Source organism: Strongylocentrotus purpuratus, unplaced genomic scaffold (assembly GCF_000002235.5).
Source record: "Strongylocentrotus purpuratus isolate Spur 01 unplaced genomic scaffold, Spur_5.0 spur5_scaffold_16, whole genome shotgun sequence".
In the NCBI taxonomy this organism is placed as follows: domain Eukaryota; kingdom Metazoa; phylum Echinodermata; class Echinoidea; order Camarodonta; family Strongylocentrotidae; genus Strongylocentrotus; species Strongylocentrotus purpuratus.
In genome coordinates, this window is record NW_022145601.1 from 26,940,084 (window position 1) to 26,962,525 (window position 22,442).

General features: G+C 36.7%; 1 protein-coding gene across 1 annotated transcript in view; it reads left to right on the top strand.

Annotated features, from left to right (window-relative positions):
• Positions 1-21,496, top strand: part of LOC752279 (protein dispatched homolog 3) — a 47,741-nt gene extending 26,245 nt beyond the window's left edge. The window contains exons 6-17 of the mRNA XM_030987501.1: positions 571-731; positions 4,266-4,393; positions 5,974-6,188; positions 6,776-6,946; positions 7,425-7,886; positions 8,686-8,916; positions 12,664-12,884; positions 14,908-15,192; positions 16,546-16,711; positions 17,920-18,033; positions 19,132-19,298; positions 20,240-21,496. Of these exons, the coding sequence (XP_030843361.1) occupies positions 571-731; positions 4,266-4,393; positions 5,974-6,188; positions 6,776-6,946; positions 7,425-7,886; positions 8,686-8,916; positions 12,664-12,884; positions 14,908-15,192; positions 16,546-16,711; positions 17,920-18,033; positions 19,132-19,298; positions 20,240-20,608 (2,690 nt within the window). The 3' untranslated portion in view covers positions 20,609-21,496. The remainder of the gene's footprint in view (positions 1-570; positions 732-4,265; positions 4,394-5,973; positions 6,189-6,775; positions 6,947-7,424; positions 7,887-8,685; positions 8,917-12,663; positions 12,885-14,907; positions 15,193-16,545; positions 16,712-17,919; positions 18,034-19,131; positions 19,299-20,239) is intronic.
• The last annotated feature ends 946 nt before the right edge of the window (positions 21,497-22,442 follow it).

A 22,442-nucleotide genomic window follows, 5' to 3' on the forward strand; every position in this document is an offset into this window, starting at 1 on the left:
TAAATGTCCTTGCATTGGTTGATATTATACAAATAAGTGGGTTTGTAGGAAATGTGAGCACAAAGTAACTTTGAGCATGCACCCAATTCCACCGACCCACAAATTCAAACTGGGTATCATCTGTTTCATAGAATGGACTTGATTTTTGTCTCGCCTGCGTAGCAAAAAGCGAGACATAGGCGCCGCTTTTCCGGTGACGGCGACGGCGGCGGCGTCAACATCAAAACCTTAACGTAAGGTTAAGTTTTTGAATTTTTGATATAATTTTTAAAGTATAAGTCCTTAGTCAATGAAACTTTGACTATAGGGTAATCAAGTATCCCCAATCATGTGAGTAGAATTCCAGATCACAAAGTCAAGGTCAAAGGTCATTTCAGGTCAACAGACTTGGACTATTAAATGAGTAAATCTGAGGTTAAGATTAGGTAACTCAAGCTCCCCTAAGAAGAATACTATTTCATTCGCAGATGAGGCTTCCCTGTTTGAACTCAAAACAAATCATATAAAATCAAATTAAATCATATCATAATTACTGCATTTTTGGTATCATCCTATTCCATTCTCTTTCAGGTGTAGATGATGTGTTTGTATTTGTCAACACATTTCGTCAAGCTGACTCCATCAAAGACCCTGCCCTCAGAATGGCTCATACCATTACTACAGCGGGGGGTGCCACTTTTTTTACCTCCATCACAACAGCAGGGGCATTTGGAGCCAACATGGCCTCACAGGTATGTGTGCTGCTGTACTGGTTTTTGCATGTTTTTTTCTTTCTATCTTTCTCTCTCTTTGTCTCTGTCTCTCTATCTCTCTATATATATCCACCTATCTGCTTTTTATCCCCTCGCCGACGAAGTCGGAGGGGATATGGCACTGTTTTTTTTTTCTAACTATGACCAAATAGCTAAATGGCCCTTTGAGAGCCTGAAACTTTTCAAAGATAAAGAATTAGAAATCAATTACAATTTTTGTTGTAGCATGGACCTAGATTGACCTCCCATAGCTTAATGAACAATTTTCAACATTGCTTTATATGCATGAGGTATCCCTGAACAGCCAATTGTTTACAGAATTTTGTAACAAAATTGACATACATTTTTGGTTGAAGCCGAAAAAAATATATACCCACTAACAATATGTTTTTTTTCTATTGATGATTAATGAGCATGGGTGGATCTTAAAGAAAGTTAACAGTAATCTGAATTAACTCCTGTATTTTGATGGAACAGTGCAATTGAAAATGGTGTTTCGGACGTTACATTTTCCGTAAACAATGTAGACCCTCATTTAACCCACTAGAACAATAAATTAATGAGATTGTTTATGGTTTGAATATGCTTATTAGATCTCCAAGTCATTAAATTAAGATAAAATATAACTTAATTGTAGTAGTGCTTATATTAGAAATATACTCAAAATTTTAAAAAGTTGTCTCATTTTCCGTAAACAATTTTGTAACGTCCGAAACAACTTTCAATTTGAAGTAGCAGAAAATATATGAACTGCAGGACCTATCTTTCAAACATTTTGTTAACATTTCATGGCGGCTACCCACCAAAAAAAAGAAATTTGCAATACATCATTACAATACTATTTTATAGTTAAAACCAATTTTCCGTTAACAGTTTTAACGTCCGAAACAAATGTAACGTCCGAAACAAAAAATACCAAATAAATGATGATAATCCATATTTGAGGGTATCTGGAGTGAATAAATCATTATGAAATAAGTTATTATAAGTCTTAACACAAGTCAAAACACAAATAAGGTCTTTCATATCCAATAATTTTGTGTAAGCTCAAAAAGGGTGTTTCGGACGTTACACTATTTGATTGTTAACACATAGTTTGCAAATTTCAACTAATTTTTGATCATATGTGCAAGTTACCATTTCACAATGCACACTCCTGTTAAAAACACTTTTTTGATAATTTCATTTAGATCTAAATATAAAAATATGAAGAAATATGATGCAAAAAATAAAATTTTACGTAAAATATCTGAATTTTCTGCAAAATTGACTTATAAAACATAAAATATTGAAGCCACACATTGTGATGCAAGGCATGGCTGGCTGCTTTAGTATATCTGTAATTTATCAGAAAAAATCTCAATAAAAGGGACTCATAAAAAATATTCAGCCATTTTAACAGCACTTTCTGGTATGCTGTTGGCACGTTTGGGATGTTACATTCAACTGTTAACAGACATTTTCATACTTTAACTAGTTAAAATGAGGGGCAAAGAAAGATGTGAGAAAAGCAAATTTCAATTTTTCAACCTCTCCTCTTGCTATTTACATTGCTGTGTGTTTGCAAATCATCAGGTTTTCATTTTTACAGAGGTTGTTCCAAATTACGTCATATAACCAAAGATTGGATGGTCAATCTAAACTATTTGGTAGGTTACAAAAGCTCAAAATCACCCACTTAAGCATTACCCAGTGTACATGTACATGATACGGGTATGATACAGGTATATAAAGTTCATAAAATCAAGCAAATTAAAATGTTCTTCTAAAAGTTTATGGGAAATATGGATTTTCATTTGAAAATACCTTTTAAAAAGGGCACTCAGTACACGTAACTAATCTGTGTAGAAGGTACATACATGTATAAAAGAAAAAGATTACCATCAATACCCTATTTAATGATCCTAAACATATACAGTACATCTAGTATCTTCCTCAAATGTTTGCATACAAACAAAATGTATAAGCTAGTGTGAAATATAAATGGGCTGTCCGTTTGATTTGGGTTTTTTTTTTCCTCTACGAAATGTCATATGTCAATGACATATATATATTTATTATTTTTGGGTCCCAAAAAAATCACGACTCAGCCAGCCCCTGAAGGGGGGGGGGGGGGGCCGGGGTGCACGTGCCTCCTGTGTCCCCCCTGGATCCGTCCCTGGTTACTTCAGTAGTATTATACCCTAAAACATACAAAAATTAAAAATACATCTAAAATGTCTCATTCTCGAGATGAACATAAATTAGGATTTATTTATTTCTTTTTACTTACATGACTGAGGGTACTTTTTTATAGTTTAAATTTTTTTTTTCTTCAATGTTTTGCTTACATATGTATGTGTTAGTGATATTATTGAATGACTAACTATATAGTTGAAGGCAAAGAACATAAGCAAGCTGATTGAACATCTATATTGTAGAGTTTGTAGAAATTGATGATCTCATTGAAATGTTAACATTGTGTAACATCTGAAACAAACCATAGCATACATTTCACACTGTTGTTCATAACATGCAATAAAGAGTATGTTTCTAAGTGAATTTTCTAAGGAGTTTTGATGACTACAATTGCTATTAGCTTCATATTTCACTCTGTTAGATCACATAAGCAATTTCAACTACCGGTACACGTTCTTGGAATGAATAATATACCTTACATAAATCTGATTGACAGATTTTAATGAAATTTGATATGAAATTTGATATGAAGGTACATGATATCAAAATACAGGCCGAGTTCGATTTTGGAGTATGTAGGTCAAAGGTCAAAGGTCATAGCTCATTAAATATGTGGAAAAATACACATCCGGTTTCCGATCGTTAACTTTAGTAATGTTTGACAGATTTTAATGAAATTTGATATAAAGGTACATGATATCAAAATACAGGCTAATTTCGATTTTGGAGTATGTATGTCAAAGGTCAAAAGTCATAGCTCATTAAATATGCGAATCTGGTTTCCATTCGATAACTTGAGTAATGTTTGACAAATTTTAATGAAATTTGATAGGAAGGTACATGGTATCAAAACACAGCCTAAGTTCAATTTCCGAGTATGTAGGTCAAAGGTCATAGCTCATGAAATATGCGAATCTGGTGTCCATTCGATAACTTGAGTAATGTTTGACAAATTTTAATGAAATTTAATATGAAGGTACATGGTATCAAAATACATGTACAGCCTAAGTTCGATTTCTGAGTATGTAGGTCAAAGGTGAAATGTCATAGCTCATTAAATATGCAAAAACACCTAATTATATATGTGAAAATGTGGTTAACTTTCTTGCCTAGTAATATAATAGGTATAGTCCAATGGAGGTAACTTTTTCAGACGTATATAGGCCATTTGTACCCTGCGAGGGGATGCTACGCTTTGCGTTGACTTGTTAGATCTATTCTATGAAATTCTACTCTTGAAACTATGGAAATTTACCTCATCTGTGAACCAAACACCTGGTTAATGCATCTGCGTAAACATGTATTGCCAATCTGTCTTTGTTCTATTCTTTACAGATTCCAGCCATTTATGACTTTGGTTTATTCATGATGCTTCTTGTAGTCTTCTGTTGGTTAATGGTGGTTATGATAATGCCGTCTGCTCTTAACATCTGGTCCCATGCTCTCAACTGTGAACTTTCTTTGTAAGTACTGGGTAATGTAATCTTTCAAACTAATTGCCTCCTTGCTCAGTTTGTATTAGCAATCCCTACACAATTATGTTTGTGTGCACCCCACTGTTAGTTACGAAGACCCCAATACCATCAAATATTTTTTCTTTCTTACAAAAAATTTGTCTAACTGTTCTTTTTATTCGTTCATGCATTTGCCAACTTCTATCAAGATCAGTAATACAGGAAGGCTGGTGGAAAGCCAGTTCTATCAAGATCAGTCAAACAGGAAGGCTGGTGGAAAGCCAGTTCTTTTAACCCTTCTATCAAGATCAGTCAAACAGGAAGGCTGATGGAAAGCCAGTTCTATCAAGATCAGTCATACAGGAAGGATGGTGGAAAGCCAGTTCTTTTAACCCTTCTATCAAGATCAGTCAAACAGGAAGGCTGATGGAAAGCCAGTTCTATCAAGATCAGTCATACAGGAAGGATGGTGGAAAGCCAGTTCTTTTAACCCTTCTATCAAGATCAGTCAAACAGGAAGCCTGGTGGAAAGCCAGTTCTTTTAAAGGCCCACTGCACTACTGGTAGCTACTTGCGCCCTCTATATAACAAACAATGCATAATCGGTGACCATTGGTCCCCCATGATCCTCTTTTTCTTATGTAAACTGAGAGCTGAGTTGATGAGATAACCACCTGTCCAGTGACCTTGCAGAGCGGTCTAATCCCTCCTGTAAACTATGGCAGATAAGCTTTAACCCTTCTATCAAGATCAGTCAAACAGGAAGGCTGGTGGAAAGCCAGTTCTTTTAACCCTTCTATCAAGATCAGTCAAACAGGAAGGCTGATGGAAAGCCAGTTCTATCAAGATCAGTCAAACAGGAAGGCTGATGGAAAGCCAGTTCTATCAAGATCAGTCAAACAGGAAGGCTGATGGAAAGCCAGTTCTTTCAAGATCAGTCATACAGGAAGGCTGGTGGAAAGCCAGTTTTATCAAGATCAGTCATACAGAAAGGCTGGTGGAAAGCCAGTTCTTTTAACCCTTCTATCAAGATCAGTCAAACAGGAAGGCTGGTGGAAAGCCAGTTCTTTTAACCCTTCTATCAAGATCAGTCATACAGGAAGGCTGGTGGAAAGCCAGTTCTTTTAACCCTTCTATCAAGATCAGTCAAACAGGAAGGCTGGTGGAAAGCCAGTTCTTTTAACCCTTCTATCAAGATCAGTCAAACAGGAAGGCTGATGGAAAGCCAGTTCTATCAAGATCAGTCAAACAGGAAGGCTGATGGAAAGCCAGTTATATCAAGATCAGTCAAACAGGAAGGTTGATGGAAAGCCAGTTCTTTCAAGATCAGTCATACAGGAAGGCTGGTGGAAAGCCAGTTATATCAAGATCAGTCATACAGAAAGGCTGGTGGAAAGCCAGTTCTTTTAACCTTTCAAATCCATTGGGAGCCTGGTGGATTTCTGGAGACTGGTCCTTGGTCTGAGTAGGAGTTTGACTTGTTGAACGGTATTAAAGCCCATCCATATAAAACATATTGACAGGAAGAATAGCTTGCTCCTGATATGTCTATTATAAAAAGCATGAATATTTTCCTACTTTGTGTACAGAATGCAGAAATTCAAGAACAGGAAGTCAGGCAGCCCAAGCCGTCATCACGATACCAGCCTCTATCGAGTCCTGGCCCAGTATGAGAACCAGAGTGAGACCAGGCTACCAGCCCTGGAACCATGTCGTCAAGGAGTTAACGAGGTCCCAGAAAACCATGTCCTCGATGATAGCGATATACCTTTGTTAGACCTTGAGGATGAACCTGCAGAACATGGTGAGCATCTTTGTCTAGTTTGTCCCTCTGATAGGACTGAAATATGTAGGACCTATTCCTCATATATCAGTGATGTACACATACCAGATCTTGCATGATCTGTCATCTGGGATTAATTCACTTGTTATTACCATGTAAACATTGCTGGGTTATATGAAAGAGAAAGTACTTTTTAGGCAAGTTGATTGTATCGATTAATACATGCATGTATTACTTAAGACGTTAAGAGACTATGATCTATTTTGTATCGCCAAAACGGGACCGAAGCCCCCACAATTGCATGTTACCTCAATCTTGAGTTAGAAGATCATGATAGAAAAGGGTGGGTGGTGTTGAAGATCGGGTCTCCATTTGTTGCCATCACTATAATGATGATGATGATGATGATGGTGATCGTGATGATAGTGGTAAGGATGATGATGGTGGTGGTAGTAATAATGATAATGATGATGGTGATAGTGATGATAGTGGTAAGGATGATGATGGTGGTGGTAGTAATAATGATGATCATCATGAGGATGGTCATGAAGATGATGATTTACTGTGATATTGATCTTTTAAAATCTTTGCTTTGCTCCTTGGATCAGGCCTGTTGACCGATGATGAAGATGACATTCCTCTGCTGGAGATAATGTCCATCCCTGCTCTAGTACCCCCTAGAGACACCAAAGAATCAGCTAGTTTGACTGCTGCTCTTCAGAAGATGCTTCATACATTCATAGCCAAACCTGTTATGAAAGCTAGATGGGTTTTTATTGGTAAGGTCTTTAGGTTGGTGGATTCAGTTTCTGGGAAGCAAAAATTATTAGCATCGATCGATCTTGTTTCAAACTGATATGGAATTGTAATGGATAGACTGTCTCAATCACGACATCATTGTACCTTTCATTATGTGGTCAATTATGCAAAAATGTGGGTATTTAGTTAAATACATATAAAGACCCTTTAAACATAAACCTAATCAAATCTTTGGATGTTTCTCCTCAGAACTTTTATACAATCCATTCACTTCAATATTTCATAAAACATCGCAATGTAGGTAGATCCCCCTATGCATAATGTTCATCAATATGTCATACAAGTTCCAGACAAGCTTTGTGGTCATTCTTTCCAATTTTTAAAGGGACTTTCCTTGGATTATGTGGGGGGGGGGGGGGAAGTATTTGTATATTATCATATTTCGATGTACACATTCTGACATATCTTTCACTAACGTTATCTTGTTAATTTTCACAGGGATATTCTGCATCATATTTTGTGTCACCATCGTCCTTGTATCCCGCATCAAGCCCGCGAGTCGTCCTCCAGCGCTCTACCAACCCAACACCAACCTCCAACGACTTCTTGATCTCGCCTACAACTTCAGCGGCAAGGACATCCGCTGTACCGACTGCTCAGGCTTCGACCAGGGGGATTTGCACCCTGTTATACCAATCCCCGATGTGCCGGTGGAAGTCCCGGGGATGCTGAGTCCAAATCCAGTCTTGCCCACCCATCGGCCAGAGACCACCCTTTGGCCTCCATCAGAGCCCCCAATGATACCGACGGATGCTGGGGGTGGTGGTGATGGAGGAGTAGGAGGAGATGGGGGTGGAGGTGGAGGAGGTACTGTCGTCACCATTCTGGGACCCCCAGGGCACCAGACTCCTCTTACTACTACCAGTTATTCTGGGAACTCTCCTACTCCACCACCTAAAAGTAAGTTCTAAAATATCATACTCCTGTTACATTCCTAACAAATCTTGTTTTCTGTTGTGAAATACCCTAATGTTCTTCCACTAATATAATATAGCATTGATTTGTCAATTTTCAATTTTAACAGCTAGCTTATGACAACAAATTTGTATGTATTACATGTGCCTAATATCTGTGTTACCTAAAGCTGTGAATGCACTAAACAAGAAGATTGCAAGAGTGTTTTTTTTTAAAGAGAAAGGCCTGGAATTTTAAACTAAACATATTTTTTACAATTTTGTTCATCATTTCTGCTTTGTCAATCTGGATTGTGAGTTAATGGAAACTAATATGTTACTAAACCGTAGGTTAATCTTAATTTCTGGTAATTCACAAAATTCTCATGAAATCAGACAAAACCTTTGGAATTTCTTTTTTCCTTCAAAATGATGATTTCTGTAGTTACTTGGAGAAAAAATATTTTATGAGGGATGAAGCTCAACTTTTCTACAAAGAGAAAAAACAATCTGTGTTTCGAAGCAATTACAGGGCTGGATGCTTTCTAGACATTTTGAAATATGTAGGATCAATAAAGCTGCAGTCAGATACGACCTGGTAAATCATGGCTTTTTGGTCTGTACTGACGATGTAATACGCTTTACATTTATGTATCTTATAACACAGAGCTCAGTCAATATGTGCAAGACCTTTGTTGTGCACCATTCATTTCAATACACGTAAAGAAAAAGGCTGTGGTTTACTGATCACATCTGAACACATCTGTATTCTAGTTCAATTTTTTGTTTGTGTGTGTGGCTCTCAGGACAGACATGCAAGGATGTTGACTTGGTTTGCAAGTATGGCTCCGTTTGCCAGGAGTCTAATGAATCACAAGGTAGACCTCGCTGCATCTGTAAGACAGATTGCAACCAGATGAAGATCGATCCTGTTTGCGGGTCGGACAGGGAGACGTATGCCAGCGAATGTCAGATGCGCTCTTATGGGTGCATGGATAAGCGTAAAGTGACCGTTGTCAAGAAGGGAGTCTGTGATGGTTTGTAATTGTAGGGTATTCAACGCATAGAAAACTTGCAACCAAAATTGTGTTCAAAGGAAAGTCTTGTAGTCTTTGGCGAAACTATAGTTTAGAGGCTAGGCACCTTGCTTCAATGTTAATATGGGCATTTGCTCACAGCACATTGATGTATCACAGTTTTAAAACAGTATAGTCTCACAAGATTTCTGTTAGTGTTCTACAGTGGCATTACCTGCCATTGCCCAAAAAACTAAAACACTTTGTTTCTTTGTCTTATGAAAGAAGAAAGCTGCAGAGACAATCATGCCATTTCTGTAAAAATGTATATTCTGTTGAGAGTCAGAAGGGTGTTACATCTAAGTTAAATTCTTCACCACACAGTTATTGCCTTTCCAGTTTTTCAAAAGATAATACAATTGCAAGATACGGTTATTGAAATGTTATTTTGGTTGCCTGTTTTCTTTGTGTGTTTTGGGTCATTTTTGGTTATGGGCATTAGCATGTTTATTGTACATGTATGTTTCACTCATCTGTAATCATAAGTCATTAATCTTGTCCATAATACATTTTTCTATGGCTTTGTGTTATATGTTGTATGTTCTTAAAATGCATGTGTTATATTCCTCAACGATACCCAACCCTGAATGCAGTAGGTACTTGTTTTTGTGTTTGTTTGTTTTATGCCTCTTTATTCATCATTTCATTCTCTTTCTGAGTAAAAATTTTGTAAGCATCAAGGTTTCAACCTGTGGAATAGGAGTCCCAAAATAAACATTTCTTGAGTCTATTTAAAATACATGTTACTCCAAAATCAAATCATATCCAATAAGTTTTTAAAAATGGCTCTGATTCACTAGCATGTTACAACATATTGCTGTAGATGTCAGCCTATAATATACTTGCCTTCAAACTTTATAACTCAGATCTACATTGTAAATAACTAATATATTACTCATAACCTATAACCCAAACGGTCAAAGCTAAACATAACAGTGGTTGTAAAGATGTTGCTACAACATTCGTTATCTCTTTTGCAAGCTGCCTTGTTTTTTGTTTTTTTTTCTCATCCTTGTCGAGATACATAAACATATAAATATGAAATAGCTGTGTTGATGTAATAGCTGTGTTGATGTATAATGGTGTGCATGGAACCAATTCAATGGGCTATAGATATGAATCCAACCATGGGATGCTTTGATATGCCTCAAATATTCTTAGCAGACTATATTGTCTTTAATTTCTAGAGATTTCATGCAATAATAAACATCATTGTCATAAAAAGAAACCATGTGTATCCTTCCAAATATTTATCTTTTTCTCATCCTTGTCGAGATACATAATACATATAAATATGAAATAGCTGTGTTGATGTATAATGGTGTGCATGGAACCAATTCAATGGGCTATAGATATGAATCCAACCATGGGATGCTTTGATATGCCCCAAATATTCTTAGCAGACTATATTGTCTTTAATTTCTAGAGATTTCATGCAATAATAAACATTGTCATAAAAAGAAACCATGTGTATCCTTCCAAATATTTATCTTTGAAGAGTTTTCTGTATAAACATGTAATTGTGTTTTTGTTAAGTAGAATATATTTTTTTATGCCTCCGTTACGAAGTAGCCGGAGGCATTATGTTTTCGGGTTATCCATACGTCCGTACGTCCCATTTTCGTGATCGCGTTATCTCAAGAACCGATGGATGGATTGGATTCCTGCCAAACTTTAGTCATGTATGTATCTTGCAGAGCCAATAATCTGATTAGATTTTGGGGTCAAAGGTCACAGGGCTCATTATGTATGCAAAAATAGCTTATGATCACATTATCATTAGAATCGATGGACAGATTACCATCAAACTCAAAACATGTATTTATCTTGCAGAGCCAATGAATTGAGTAGATTTTGGGGTCATGAGGTCAAATGTCATGGGGCTCATTATGTAGGCGAAAATAGCTTGTGAACGCCTTCTTATTAGAACAGACGAATGGATTACTATCAAACTCGGGACATGTTTGTATCTTGCAGAGACATCAAACTGATTAGACTTTAGGGTCATAAGATCAAAGACCAAAGGGTCATACAGTACATGTATATAAAAAATAGCTTGTAATAATGATATTCTGTGAACCTGCTAATGGATTACAATCAAACTTGAATTTGAAAAATTGCTCTATGGCGGCCGGAGGCATCATTTTCGACTGCACGCAAACATCCATCTAGTTTCTTAAAATTCTATGTTTGAGTTTGAAACAATGTCCCAACTTTTATCAAGATGTCAGGATTTTCAGTTTCTCATGATGTGATAGACATATTGATTATTTTGCTTAAAGTCAAGAAGGCATATGAGAGCATTACCTCATGGTCATAATAGGATGAGCCTATAGAAACAACTATGCCTGTCATAGCAGTCAGTATATCTATACAACTTATCATAGAGTTCATCTTGTCTATCTTGCTCTCAGAAGACAGATTGTTATTTTAAATAAGGCAGGAGAATGTAAAGATTAAGTCAGCAATTATGAGATTTTGAAAAATAATTTGAGATTTTATACTAGTGATATTGCGAAGTATTTTTTCACATCATTATCACTATATTTTATTTCACCATATTTCAATCTGTAGGGATGATCAACATTCAGGTTTTACAAAGCATATTATCTGTACTCAAGCTTTAAAGCCTTGTTGCAAAATGTGTGCTTGCTCTTCATTTGTAGCTGATATAAGAATGCAATACAAATCACAAGACTGCTCTCAGCTTTTCCAATTACTGCAATTTTTCACTACCTCCTTGCTAACATTGCCTGACACAATTATGTATTGATTAGCCATTTTACCTTTTTTGCTTTTATTGTGAGTGTAAGCTACAGATTCTGTGCATCTTTTGTATGTTAAAGGTAATACAAAGTTTTGGGAAATTTTGAAACTGGGTGGATATGATTCTATACCATTTTGATATATTTAGATGCCCCTGTGGATGTATTATAAGCACTAGAAAAATTAGCCCCTAAAACACTTCTGCTTTCGAGAAAAATTGAATATAAAAATTTACCGGTGCTCCCGGTAAATTTTGATAAATTGCAAATAGCGCCTATACGGCCGTACAATGTTAGCTGCGACCATGAAAATCTCAGAATATGTAGTTGTGATATATAATTTCCAAACGGGAAGAGCTAATCGGTCGATTTTAGTCAAGAAACATTGTTTTATAGCTTAATTAATATCTTGACCTTGAGAGGGAGCTATACAACATAAAGAGTTTATTATTTACAATTTCATCACTTTAGACTCGTTTTCAACCGCAACAACAATCACTTCATATTGTAGAATCGCATTTCCTTCCATTATGTTTATTTGAACCAAATTCATGACCCCATACCAAAACTTTGTATTACCTTTAATTTGATACATAAGGGGTATCTAAATCACCAACAGCTCCAGTATAAAGTATACCTTGGAAAATATACCTTGAAAGTTGACTTAAAGTTAAAATACAAACCTTTAATATTTGCCCCTTTGCACCCATGAAGTAAATTATGTTCTATTTGAAAGGCTACATCAACACTTACAAAATTCACTGGGGTCAAATTTATTTTTCCTGGATTCCCAAACTTTATGATTTCAACATACAGCAATAAAAGAGAATTTCTGTAAATTCTATGAATCAATATTCACAATACAACCTCCATCGTCAGCATTGAAATCCTTCTTAAATGCTCTCAAACTAAATTACAATGTATCCACCATATTTTCACACAGGTCCACCAATCATCCCTCCAACTACCGAGCCTCATGGTAGGGGTGATGTTGACCCCTCCTCTCCAGGCAAAGGCTACGACCCCTGCGCCAACAACGTCAAGTGTGGCAATGCAGCTAGCAGGCCAGTGCTCGATGACACAGCTATGGTTTTTCTGGTGTTTGGAATCAAGGGTATCAACAAGACAAATGTTTCTACACACCATGTACTGAATGAAGACAAGGTTAGAAGTGTACAAATTAGTTGCATAGGTACAAGGGGTATTTCACCCCCCCCCCTCTCCCCATCTAAAAGATAGAGAGACCTATGGTATTTCTGGTGTTTGTAATACAGTGAATAAAGCAGGACTGATAATTACCTGATTTAAATCAGTTTCCCAATTTTTTAATTTTTTTCCTGATTTCTTCCCAGTGTTTTTTTAATTTTTTTTTCTTCCCGATTTTTTCCCTCATTTTCTCTTTTTTCCCCAATTTCTTCCCAATTTTCTTACTCAAAAGGGGGGGGGGGGGGTGGGGGAGAATATGTTGTTAGATGCCATTTCCCCCCCCCCCCAAAAAAAAAAAAATTCCTTTTTTTTTTTTTTTTTACTCAAAGGGGGGGGGGGGTGGTTGAGGGGATAACCCCCACCCCCCTTTTTATGCCTCCGCCACCGAAGGTGGTGCCGGAGGCATCATGTTTTCGGGTTGTCCATCCGTACGTCCGTCCCATTTGACCGTTATCACAATATCTCAAGAACCATTTAAGATTTAAACTTAAGACTCGGGAATAGTATTTATCACCATAGGAAGACGATCTGATTAGATTTTGGAGTACGTAGGTCAAAGGTCACAGGTTACTGAGGTCAACTTATGAAATTCCTTGTATTGAGTTTGTTAGCGCGATATCTCAAGAACCATTTGAGATTTAAACTTCAAACTTAAGGATAGTATGTATCACCATAGGAAGACGATCTGAGTAGATTTTGGAGCACGTATGTCAAAGGTCAAGGGTCACAGAGGTCAACTTATGAAATTCCATACATTGAGATTGTTATCATGATATCTCAAGAACCACTGGAGATTTAAACTCCAAACTTGTTTAAATTGCTCTATGGCGGAGGCATCATTTTCGACTGCGCGCAGTCAAAATTCCATCTAGTTTTTTTATAACTCACTATACAGAGATGCCAACCAATACAATTAAATTATATAAGAGTGAAATACGATATGATATCACCTCTTTAAATGCGCAACCCGCAACCTCAACAAAAACTTGCTTTTTAATTTCTCATTAAATTTTTATGTAAGAGCAAACATTTTACTTGACCATACTTTTAATACCAGTAAAACATTTTTCTGAAATTTTACTGGCCCAAGGCCCATTCTTCCAATATGTTTCCTCTGTTTCCAATATGTTCACTTTTGTGTACCGGTAACCATAAACCTAGTTACTGTATATCTACATCACCATGCAAGCCAAAACTTATAAGCAGCATCTATTCCTTAATTGTTGTTAATGATTATAATTGATTTGTAATGCTTTGTTGAAAAAAGAAATAAAATTGAATTGAATTGACTTGACATAAAAAAGGAAGAGCGTGTGAGAGAGAGAAAAAGCGAGAGACCAATGGTATTTCTGGTGTGATTGTAGTAGAGGAGACTAATGTTTCCACACCTTATGTACTAAATGAAGATAAAATGAGAAGTGATGATAATTAGTATCATAGCTACAGGAAGAAAGATGAGCCCCTTCCACTCTAAAGCTGTTTATTTGGTCAAATAAATCAAATTTACAATTCGTGTAGACATAGACAACGAATTAGTATTTATTCTGTCTTGATACAAAAATATATTATGTGCATTCTCAATTTATTTACATGAAAGATATTTCTTACCCCAGTTAACATTTAAAGAGAAGAAAAAAATTCATAGTAATAGTTTACATGTGCTAATTTTGCCTTAACTTGATCGCAGCAAAACTACTGAACCAATTTTTTTTTTGGATGATATATCGTCGCTGTTTTCACGAAGTGACGGTAGTGAAAAAAAATTGCATTCACTTTGCGTTACGATTTTCCTCACTACCGTCACTTCGTGAAAACAAGGACGATATGTATCATCATTTAGCTGTCAGAGCCTAGTAATCTACATGGATATATTATGGAATCGTAAGTTAAACCAAGTGCTTTCCCCTATGATCTGTTACAAACTGTACTTTAGTGTCATGAGATCATTTAGTACTCGAGCGTGATATCCTCTCATCCTCAGGGTACTGTCATTTATGACCTGGACTTCACGCCTCTCCGCTCTCGGACTGTGGGGGCGCTGTGTAAGATCTGCAAGCTCATCGGTAACAACCAAGACCTAGTCCGCAATGGCGGGGCGGAGTGCTTCCCGACCCAGTACTTAACCACACTTCAGATCTATGGGCTAAGGCTTCCTGACGAATGTAACGACATCCCACGACCTAAGCTCATCGCAGGTCAAAGGTCACATGCAAAAGTTCACATGATTGGTCAGGAGCTTGTCTGGTTCGCCATGGCTTTTGAGTCGGTGAGCATTCCTTTGTAACTTAGAATATTTCGCTGGCATAAATTTAATGAGTGGTACAGACTTGAAAAAAAATTGAATCACAATTAACTGACACTGAATGTTTCTGGTTTTTGTCTCGCCTGCATAGCAAAAGCGAGACATAGGTGCCACTTTTCCGGTGACGGCGGCGTCAACATCATTAATTTGTAATATAATTTTGAAAGTATAAGTTCTTATTCAATGAACTTAGCCTATAGGGTTATCAAGTATCACAAATCATATGACATAAATTCCAGGTCACAAAGTCAAGTTGAAAGGTCATTTTAGGTCAGTAGGGCTTTTTCATCTGCAGCACCTTGTCTTTGGAATAATTTACTATTTAATTTGAGAATCATAACTTCCTTAGAGACCTTTAAATCCAAGCTGAAATCTTATCTTTTTTTACCAATACCTGTACTTGACACTCATCCGAACTTTCTCGTCCAAACTTTCTCATTCTTTCTATTTTTCCTGTGCGCCTTAGAATAGCATTGTCTAGATAGACGGTGCTATACAAATGCCTATTGTTATTATCATTATGTTTTCACAACTTAATATGAGAATTGATAAATCAATTTTTGTTATTTGTTCATCTTTTATGAAAGTTACCAATCTTGGTACAAATAATAGTAAATAATTCTTCTGATGATTCTTAGTCAATATTCACTTCAAAATGCTGATGATTTTCAGAGGATTTCCATTTTGGGGGGCCTGCTAATGTCCCAACCTCAATTGTTCATTATATTGAATTGCGTAATGCAGGTGAGAGCGTTTTTCTTGTTAGATTGTTTACTCTGTATTCATAGGTAACCTATGATAATAGATGTGCTTGACCAAGGGTTTTACGTTTTAACAATTATGGAACATTATAGAATATCATTTTAATTTAGATTTAAAGTCTTTGTTTGAAGGGAATGACATATATGTGAGAACTTCAAATTGTTATAAACAAATCATCTCTAATATGGAGAGGGATTTCATCTTTACAAACAAAGACTTTCACTCTCAAAAGCTTGATTGATAGAGTTCATGCTGGCTAATTATATATGTTTTACCTTTATATATATTTTACCTTGTATGATTATTTTAATGCCCTTATGTTATTGACGAGACCCATAACTTTGTGGAATTATTTTTTATGATGAATTTGCCATTTGTATTCATGTATGACAATTCTTTGTGCAGAAAATCTATGAAGGGAAATCAAGCTTCGAAGTCTACAATGATTATAGTACATCAGAGAATGCCTTGGCAAAAGCGAAGGCATGCAAAATGACATTACTAAAGTTTTATACATTTGGCAAATTTATGCATGTATTATTTTTCTTTGTGCAGAAAATCTTTGAGGGGAAGTCGAGCTTTGAAGCCTACAAGGATTATAATGCATGGGAAAAGGCCATAGTCAAAATGAAGGCAAACTTGACAGAGGAGGAGAGAGTTGGTTTAATGTCAGTTTTCCAAACATGTGATTACTGGGAACAAGTCTTCATGGAGATTATTGGTAAGGGATGAAGAGAAATGATGGATGAAAGGAGTGATGGAAGGAAGGAGGAAGGAGGGTATGGTAGAAATATATGAATAAACAGGGGCAAATATTCTTGGAAATGAAGGAAGGAATGAAGTGAAGTGCTTAGCTAAGGAAAAGGAGACAGGATTGAGAGAGGCTTAAATGATCATGGATCATCAAAAGTGATGAGGAAAGGAAATATAGAGAAAGGAGTTGATCTGAGGAGGGATGGAGAATTCAATAATAATTGGGGGGGGGGGGGGTGTTACACCCACAAATGTAATAACACTTTACCCACAAATGTAATAACACCCACAAATGTAATAACACTTTACCCACAAATGTAATAACCACTTTACCCACAAATGTAATAATTTTGAATCACCCACAAATGTAATAATGTAGTACAGCGGATAAGCTCCCAATATAATGAAAATTGTGCACTTTTTGAGAAAAGCATGAAACTTCTAGCATAGTTAGTTTAGACCATAAGATTTATATTCAGATGTGGAGGGAAGTCAGATTTGACCTCTGATGACCCTGAGAGGTCAAATCCAAAATGGCCGCCAGTCCGCATGGTCTATTATGGACAAACACGCTTAACTTTTAAACCAAATAGTCAAGAAAAACGTTTAAGGTGTTTTTTCCAACTAACTAGTTGGAAATGACACCTTAAACGTTTTGTCTGGACTTTGTCTTTTCTCAAAAAGTGCACAATTTTCTTGCTAAGCCGCTGCACTAATGACTTTACCCACAAATGTAATAAATTTGAAGGGATATTCTGTCGAATTTGTTCAAAACTAAAACCCTGTAATAAAGCATAGGTATAGCGCGCAGTCTTTACTCCAGACACGGTTATTTCAAAAATTTCAAAAATCTTCAAAACTAAGACCCCATAATCCTTTTCCTGTGGAATAACATGAGAATCGAGCATAGTCTTTCCTCCAGACCAGGTTATTCAAAAGTAAAAAAAAAAAAAAAAAAAAAAATTTAAACTAAGACCCCACCATCTTCCAATGGGTAGGAGTAGACATTTTGATTTTTTTGATTACTTGGAGATAAAGATTGAAGGGAGGTTTGCATTTAGGAAAGGAGGGAGTGGACTCCTTTTGCTCATGCATGTTTTTGTATGATTAAGGAAGTTGTCCTGATAGATTGTTTTCTCCTTCCTTCACATGTGTTTTATCTGTTTTTCCATGTAGGTGTTACCAGTGCTATATATGGAGTAGCATTCTCTCTCATTGTCTGTGTGATTGCTGTGGCTCTCTTCACTGCTCATATCACAATCTTACTCATAGCATTCTTAACAATTGCTGGTGAGTATTCACATTGTTGATCATGTATTTGCTCCAGCAACATTACTCTGGTGACAATAGCTCCAGGCTTTATTTTGTCTAATATCTAGTGTTATGGTTAGGGTTTGCAGTTGGAATTGAGGTTTGGTTTACTGTTGAACCTATGTTGAAGGTAAGCATTTGATTGTGTATGAAATTGACTGTAGAGCAATTGTCCATGAGGCACTTGCTGTACAGTTTTGGATGTCATGAGACTCTGAAAACGGCATTTGTCATAAAGGCTAATTTTGATGACCTAATATTTCGAAAGTTTGATGCTACTTTTGAGCTGTTGGCAAAAGTCACTGCTATTAAACAAAATGTTACACACATACTTGTATCTTCAGGCTAATATTGAATTGTGGCAAAATATAATTCGAACAGGTAAATTTTCATCAAAAATAATGGATGAAATGTTCAAATATTTGGCATGTATATACCGGTATATATATATTTGCTGGAAGACACCCTCAGTCACTGAGGTTCATACAATTAACAGAGCTGCCAACCAGTACAGTTTTATCATATTTTGTAGGATTTTTAGGAGTAAATACGACAGTACGCTTTATCCTCAATAAAATACAATTTTCCACAAAAACATAAAAATTGGTGTGTGTAGCTGCCATTTTCAATAGCAAATTGCCCATTCTCTCTTGTAAAGTATCCTACAAGCATTTCACATCAATAATTTGGGGATGTTCATTGGTACATCGAACACACCAGTCATGACAAAATCATGCATATTCAACCAATGGTCCATTCAAAAATTCTTCCTGTATGTTGGAACTTGCCCCCCCCCCCCCCCCAACAATATCAAATAAAAAGCATGCTTGCGTTGAGAAAGTATTTTTCGATCAAAGATCAAAAATAGGATTTTTAGTTTATATTTAGGATTTTTTGGGGGAAAAAATAGAATTTTTGTTCAGTTTGGGTTGGCAGCTTTTCAGATTAAAATGCACACACAATTGTCTGTTGATTTTACCCACACCAATGACACTTAAATTTAGATATCTGGCCACGATCTAGATTATTTTGTAACTATCTCTCTTTTTTTGTTGAAATTCCCTTTCTTTCCTTCAGGTGTGATCTTGGTGGTTGTGAGCATGTTCTATCTGTTAGGATGGCAGATGGGTGCAGTAGAAGCTGTATCTCTCTCAATCCTCGTTGGTTCATCCATCGACTACTGCATCCATCTTGTGGAGGGTTATCGGGTTGCTGGTTGTCAGGTCAAGATGGATTCCGGAAAGGTTGGCTTTGTTACTATTATATTGTAGTAATATTGCCACTCAAAGGAAATAGAAATAAATGTTATAAAAAGTGCCACTGCAGACAAACTGGGGGCTTTTGAGATTTATTCTACAGGACATGAAACCTAATGGTTTCAAGGCAAGAAAGGTGGACACTGTTGACAGATGGCCCTTATCGAAAGGTGGTCACTAAAGACAGGTTTGACTTATCTTTTATTATGCCTCCATTACGAGGTAGCCGGAGCCATTATGTTTTGGGGTTGTCCGTCCATACGTCTGTACGTCCCGTTCTCGTGATCGCGTGATCGCGTTATCTCAAAAACTGATTGATGGATTCCTGCCAAACTTAGGTCATGTATGTATCTTGCAGAGCTAAATGAACTAAGTAGATTTTGGGGTCACAAGGTCAAAGGTCACAGTGCTCATTATGTATGCAAAAATAGCTAGTGATTATCATTATCATTAAAACCGATTGACGGATTACTATCAAACTCCAGATATGTATGTATCTTGCTAAGCCAATGATCTGATTAGATTTTGGGGTCATGAGGTCAAAGGTCATGGGGCTCATTGTGTATGCATAAATAACTTGTGAATGCATTCTCATTAGAACTGATTTTTAGGGTCATGAGGTCTAAGATCAAAGGATCTTACATGTATATGCATTATCATTAGAACGGATGGATGGATTACTATCAAACTCAGGACATGTATGTATCTTGCAGAGCCAATAGTTTGTAATCACAATATTCTGAGAGCGTCGTAATGGATTTCTATCAAACTTGAATTATAAAAAATTGCTTCTACTTTGGTTTGTAAAATCGCTCTGTGGCGGAGGCATAGAAGATCCACCTAGTTGTTTTCTACTGGTAATTTCTTTTCAAGTGTTATAAGATAATCAGATTACAAATGTATCTTCTTTTTTATTATTAATTTACTAGAGCGCAAGACAAATCCGTCAACAGCGGACCATCCACTCCATCAGCACCATCGGTGTTTCAATTTTGTCTAGCGCCCTCACCACCATCATCGCTGCCATCCCACTATGCTTCACAACCATCCAGCTCTTTGCCAAGTTCGGTCAAATCGTGGCCCTCAACACCCTTGTGTCCATCATATACACCCTGACGTCCTGCACGGCTTTTCTTGGCTGCTTTGCTCCAGCGCGCTACAAGTGGAATTTGCGCGGGTTGCTGCTGACGTTGGTTATTGTCGGACTGGTGCTTGGGGCAGGTGTGGTGGCGCTCTTCGTCATGCATCATCATGGCATCACGATACCTGGACCGTCAGGAGACACCCTATTTGGATGATGATGTCTTCGTACAATGTGGTATTCCTTTTGAACATTGTGCAACAAGTTTGTGTGATATAAATGCTTCCATCCTAAAAAGTTAAAGTTAGGCAAAACTAGGCTTTAAAATGTAGGCTACTCGAAATGAACAATTGAATTATTTTTTCAAACTATATACACGTATGGTTTGCAACAATGGAAATGGGTAATGAAAGGTAATAATGAATATTATGTATAGATGACAATGCTATGCTGCTAAAGAGGCTTTAAAGTGTCTTGTTTAGATATGGTATGGTAAACTGCTGCAAAAAACCCACATCAGTTATTTTTTAACGTAAAATGAATAGCATCTGCGTGCAAAAAGGGACTTGCATGCATGTATTCACTGAGCTCTGTGATATCAGATTCAGAAAGGGACTTGCGTGCATGTATTCACCGAGCTCTGTGATATCAGATTCAAAAAGGGACTTGCATGCATGTATTCACTGAGCTCTGTGATATCAGATTCAGAAAGGGACTTGCATGCATGTATTCACTGAGCTCTGTGATATCAGATTCAGAAAGGGACTTGCATGCATGTATTCACTGAGCTCTGTGATATCAGATTCAGAAAGGGACTTGCATGCATGTATTCACTGAGCTCTGTGATATCAGATTCAGAAAGGGACTTGCATGCATGTATTCACTGAGCTCTGTGATATAAGATTCAGAAAGGGACTTGCATGCATGTATTCACTGAGCTCTGTGATATCAGATTCAGAAAGGGACTTGCATGCATGTATTCACTGAGCTCTGTGATATAAGATTCAGAAAGGGACTTGCATGCATGTATTCACTGAGCTCTGTGATATAAGATTCAAAAAGGGACTTGCATGCATGTATTCACTGAGCTCTGTGATATAAGATTCAGAAATGTGAAGCATATTAAATTTCACATCATTAAAAAACGATGTAGTTTTGCCGCATCATTTCTGAACAAAGCCTTAGATGTTCCTAAATTGAAATATCCTCTGTGGAACTATTATATAAGAGGTACATGTAGTGCTAATTATTAGAGGACGCTATGCTGCAAATTATGCTTTAACGTAAAGTTTGTAATGGCCATGCAGAGCAATAGAAGTTTGTGATATTACATGATGTTATTAATATACCATGTAATTTGGTTGCTGAATGAAATTATTCTGTGGAACTGTATTATTTAGACAGAGGACATGGTTTTGTTGGTTTAGTGATTCATCCCCCGGGCACACCACTAAAGTGACTCCAGACTGACCATTAAGCAATAAAACCTTGAATGCATGTCCGGTATGTTGCCAGTGTTGTGGCCATCTCGTTTGTGTTACTGGGTATCATGGGTGCTCATTAAAGGTAATACAAAGTTCATGAATGTGGTTCAAATAAACATATTGGAAGCATATGCGTTCCTACAATATTCAGTGATCGTTGTCGCGGTTGAAATGGAGTCTAAAGATATGAAATTGTAAATAATAAACTCTCTATGTTGTATAGCTCCCTCTCAAGGTCAAGATATTAATTAAGCTATAAAACAATGTTTCTTGACTAAAATTGACCAATTAGCTATTCCTGTTTGGAAATTATATATCACAACTACATATTCTGTGATTTTTATGGTCACAGCTACCATTGTACGGCCGTAGGCGCTATTTGAAATTCATCAAAATTTACCGGGAGCATCGGTAAATTTTTATATTCATTTTTTCCTTGAAAGCAGAAGTGTTTTAAGGGCTAAATTTTCTAGTGCTTATAATACATCCACAGGGGCATCCAAATATATCAAAATTGTAGACAATCACTATCCACCCAATTTTCAAAATTTCCCAAAACTTTGTATT